Below are 2,876 nucleotides of genomic sequence, written 5' to 3' on the forward strand. Positions count from 1 at the left end.
AACAGAAACACATTGCTTCTAAAATCGTTCTGTGTCAGAATACTGAAATCTGTATTTTTTAAAATATTTTTTTCCTTCTAATTTGTTATTATTTACATTGCTTTAAAAATTATTCTGTGTGACACGGAAAAAATTGGGAAATCGTGTTGGTGAACACGAATCAATAGATTAATTTCGTGACTATAAAACGAAATGCCGTGAGACTGGGCTGTATCTTCCCGAATACATTGATCTGAAGATGGTGATCCTAAGCAAAATATCTCAGCGTTTTAAAGACAATGCCACGTTTCCTCCTGGCTCACTTTCTGACGGCCAAAACACAAAAGGGTTTGTAACGTCCTGAGAGGATCAAAGGTAAAAGAAAACCAGACGCCTTTTTTACCCTTATGGTTAATTTCTAACGAGATTGAAGTTCCCGCCTTCACTTCCTGTTTCCCATCGCCTTGAACTTGTCATTCCCACTTTCTCTTTTAGTCTATCTTTGTTCTCCTTCCATCACACTTGATTCCTGCCATTTAAAGCTGATTGATTCCTGATGTATTGACGGTTAACAATACTGTTATACTTAGGTCTGACGATGGAGATCCAAAGATATTTAAGTAAGTATTTGTGCTCAAGGTTACAAGTACACTTGGCCCTTTTTGTTAACTTTCACATTTACCCTTTTTGCTCATTTCAAATATGATTTAAGTTCCTGCGTTCACTTCCTGTTTCCTTCACTATACAGCCTCTCTTTTAGTCTATCCTGTCATTTAGTCTTATTGAAAACTGAATGAAGTGCCGGATGCTTCCTGATCATTGATGGTAAAGCTTTACTTTCTCTCTGAATGCATCTCCTTCATGATTGAATGAATGAATGTTCTATATTATTTTAATGACAGATTGAGTATTATTTTAGATATGTTATATGTTGAACTGCTATGCCTGCCATCTCTGCTCTGTGTTATTGTGTTGTGTGCTGGGTTCTGTAGTGTTCGGAGTCTGTCTTTTTATTTTCTTTCCCCCCTCAGGAAGCCTTGTGCCTCCTGTCAGGTCATCATTGAAAATAAAAATGTGTTCTTAATTGATTACTACTACTACTACTACTACTACTACTACTACTACTACTACTACTACTACAGCTACGGCTACTGCTAACTACTACTACTACTGATGAGTTCTTCAAAGTTGTATAACCAGTGAATCTTACCAAGTGAATTTAGTTTTCATATTACTACGTTTGCATTAAGTTGGTGATTTGACTTGTCATTAATGTTAGACTTTTCAATGCATTTTTTATCTCTGTATAATAGCGCTTGCAACAAAGGCAATTTCAGTTTTGCTCCAGAAGTGTTGAACGTGGCACATCCTTTACATTTAAGTTGTGATTCTACAAAAAAAAGATTCATCGTGGATTTATTTACAGTCATTCAAATCATATTTAAGATCAGGAGTCCAAGCTCCTTTTCTCTGGAACCAACTAATCAGAGAGGCAGACAGTGTCCAAACTTTTAAGAGCACGTCGAAGACCTACACGTTTAACAAAGCCTTCAGTTAGAGCTGGCATTTTATGGTATTCATTTGAATGTTTTATGTATTTCAGACAAAGGCAACCTCAGACTCTCGTTCATTTCAGTTTTGCTCCAGAAGTGTTGAACGTGACACATCCTGAAGTTGTGATTCTACAAAAAATGATTCATCGTGAATTTATTTACAGTCATTCAAATCACATAATGCCTCTAAAATCCTCCTCCTACCCAGAGTCTTTCCAGTGTTCAGTGAACGGACGTTACTGTTATTGGTAAAGTCCGGGCGGTGCAGCGTGGCCGGGCCTCTTCTCAGAGTTCCCAGAGTGCTTTGGGGCGTTGTTAGCGTTGGTAGCGTTAGCGTCGAGGCCCAGCGAGCGTCGGTACGCAGCGGAGAGACGGTACAGCACGTCGGGTCGAGGGCCGGGGTGAGAGTCCGCTTTCTGGGTCATCAGCATCTCAAACAGGGTGCTGACCTCAGAGAGCAGCGCCCCCCCCAGAGGACCCTCTTTCTCTGGAGTCTTACCTAAAGGACGGAGAGGAGGAGGGGAAAACATATCTTTAAAATGATAGAAGAATGAAGAATCACTGATTTCAGCTTCAAAAATTGCCTTTCATCCAAGATTCAAAAGTTTCAATGTCAAAAGCTGCAGTGAATAAATGGGAATTAAGTGTTTGTAATGTTATGATATCTTCCTAATTAAAATCTAATTGTATGGCGTTGTACAGTATGTTGTATAAACTAAAATGTAGGCCTGTAAATGTCTATCCATACTGTATGTCTGGGCATTTATATGAATCTACATGCATTACAGTGACTTTATGTGTGATTTCGGTGGGTCTAAAGTTCAATAAGAATCCGAATTTGATAAAAAAAAAAATGAAACACAATCTAACATTGACTCTAGATTTCAGAGTTATTGTTTTGAAGTTTATGTTTTTACCGAATGTGGAGAAGGAGGAGGAGTCCAGGGTGTCCCGGGGGGGAAGCTCACTCTCAGGGGACGGTGGCCCGGTGGGGTCAAAGACGTTGTCGTGGTAATCACTGCTGAGCGGGAGAGAGAGGCGGGCCATCCAGGACGGGTCACTGACATCCGAGAACACGTCGTCTGCAGAAAGAGATTCATTTCAAAGGTCAAAATCCACTTCTTCATGTCTCTTCTACGTCAACATGTGTCCCCTCTTCTCCATGTCTCTTCTACATCAACATGTGTCCCCTCTTCTTCATGTCTCTTCTACATCAACATGTGTCCCCTCTTCTTCATGTCTCTTCTACATCAACATGTGTCCCCTCTTCTTCATGTCTCTTCTACATCAACATGTGTCCCCTCTTCTTCATGTCTCTTCTACATCAACATGTGTCCCCTCTTC

The 2,876-nt window shown here is 40.2% G+C and overlaps 1 protein-coding gene across 1 annotated transcript; it reads right to left on the minus strand.

Annotated features, from left to right (window-relative positions):
- Nucleotides 1–1,379: 1,379 nt before the first annotated feature.
- On the minus strand, nt 1,380–2,612 carry LOC104961647 (protocadherin-12-like). Its single transcript, XM_010789973.1, has 2 exons — nt 2,450–2,612; nt 1,380–2,031 (listed from the first exon to the last, which is right to left on the minus strand). The coding sequence occupies exons 1-2, from the start codon at nt 2,577–2,579 to the stop codon at nt 1,775–1,777; spliced, it is 387 nt and encodes a 128-aa protein (XP_010788275.1). The 5' UTR covers nt 2,580–2,612; the 3' UTR covers nt 1,380–1,774.
- Nucleotides 2,613–2,876: the final 264 nt, after the last annotated feature.

This window comes from Notothenia coriiceps, unplaced genomic scaffold, assembly GCF_000735185.1.
Source record: "Notothenia coriiceps isolate Sejong01 unplaced genomic scaffold, NC01 NC01_scaffold00033566, whole genome shotgun sequence".
In the NCBI taxonomy this organism is placed as follows: domain Eukaryota; kingdom Metazoa; phylum Chordata; class Actinopteri; order Perciformes; family Nototheniidae; genus Notothenia; species Notothenia coriiceps.

Bases quoted from the DNA above. Each gene is read 5' to 3' on its own strand.
- LOC104961647 (XM_010789973.1), bottom strand. From the start codon at position 2,579: ATGGCCCGCCTCTCTCTCCCGCTCAGCAGTGATTACCACGACAACGTC. The intron at 2,032-2,449 runs GTAAAAACATAA...TCCGTCCTTTAG, and splicing joins CTCCTCCTTCTCCACATTCG to GTAAGACTCCAGAGAAAGAG.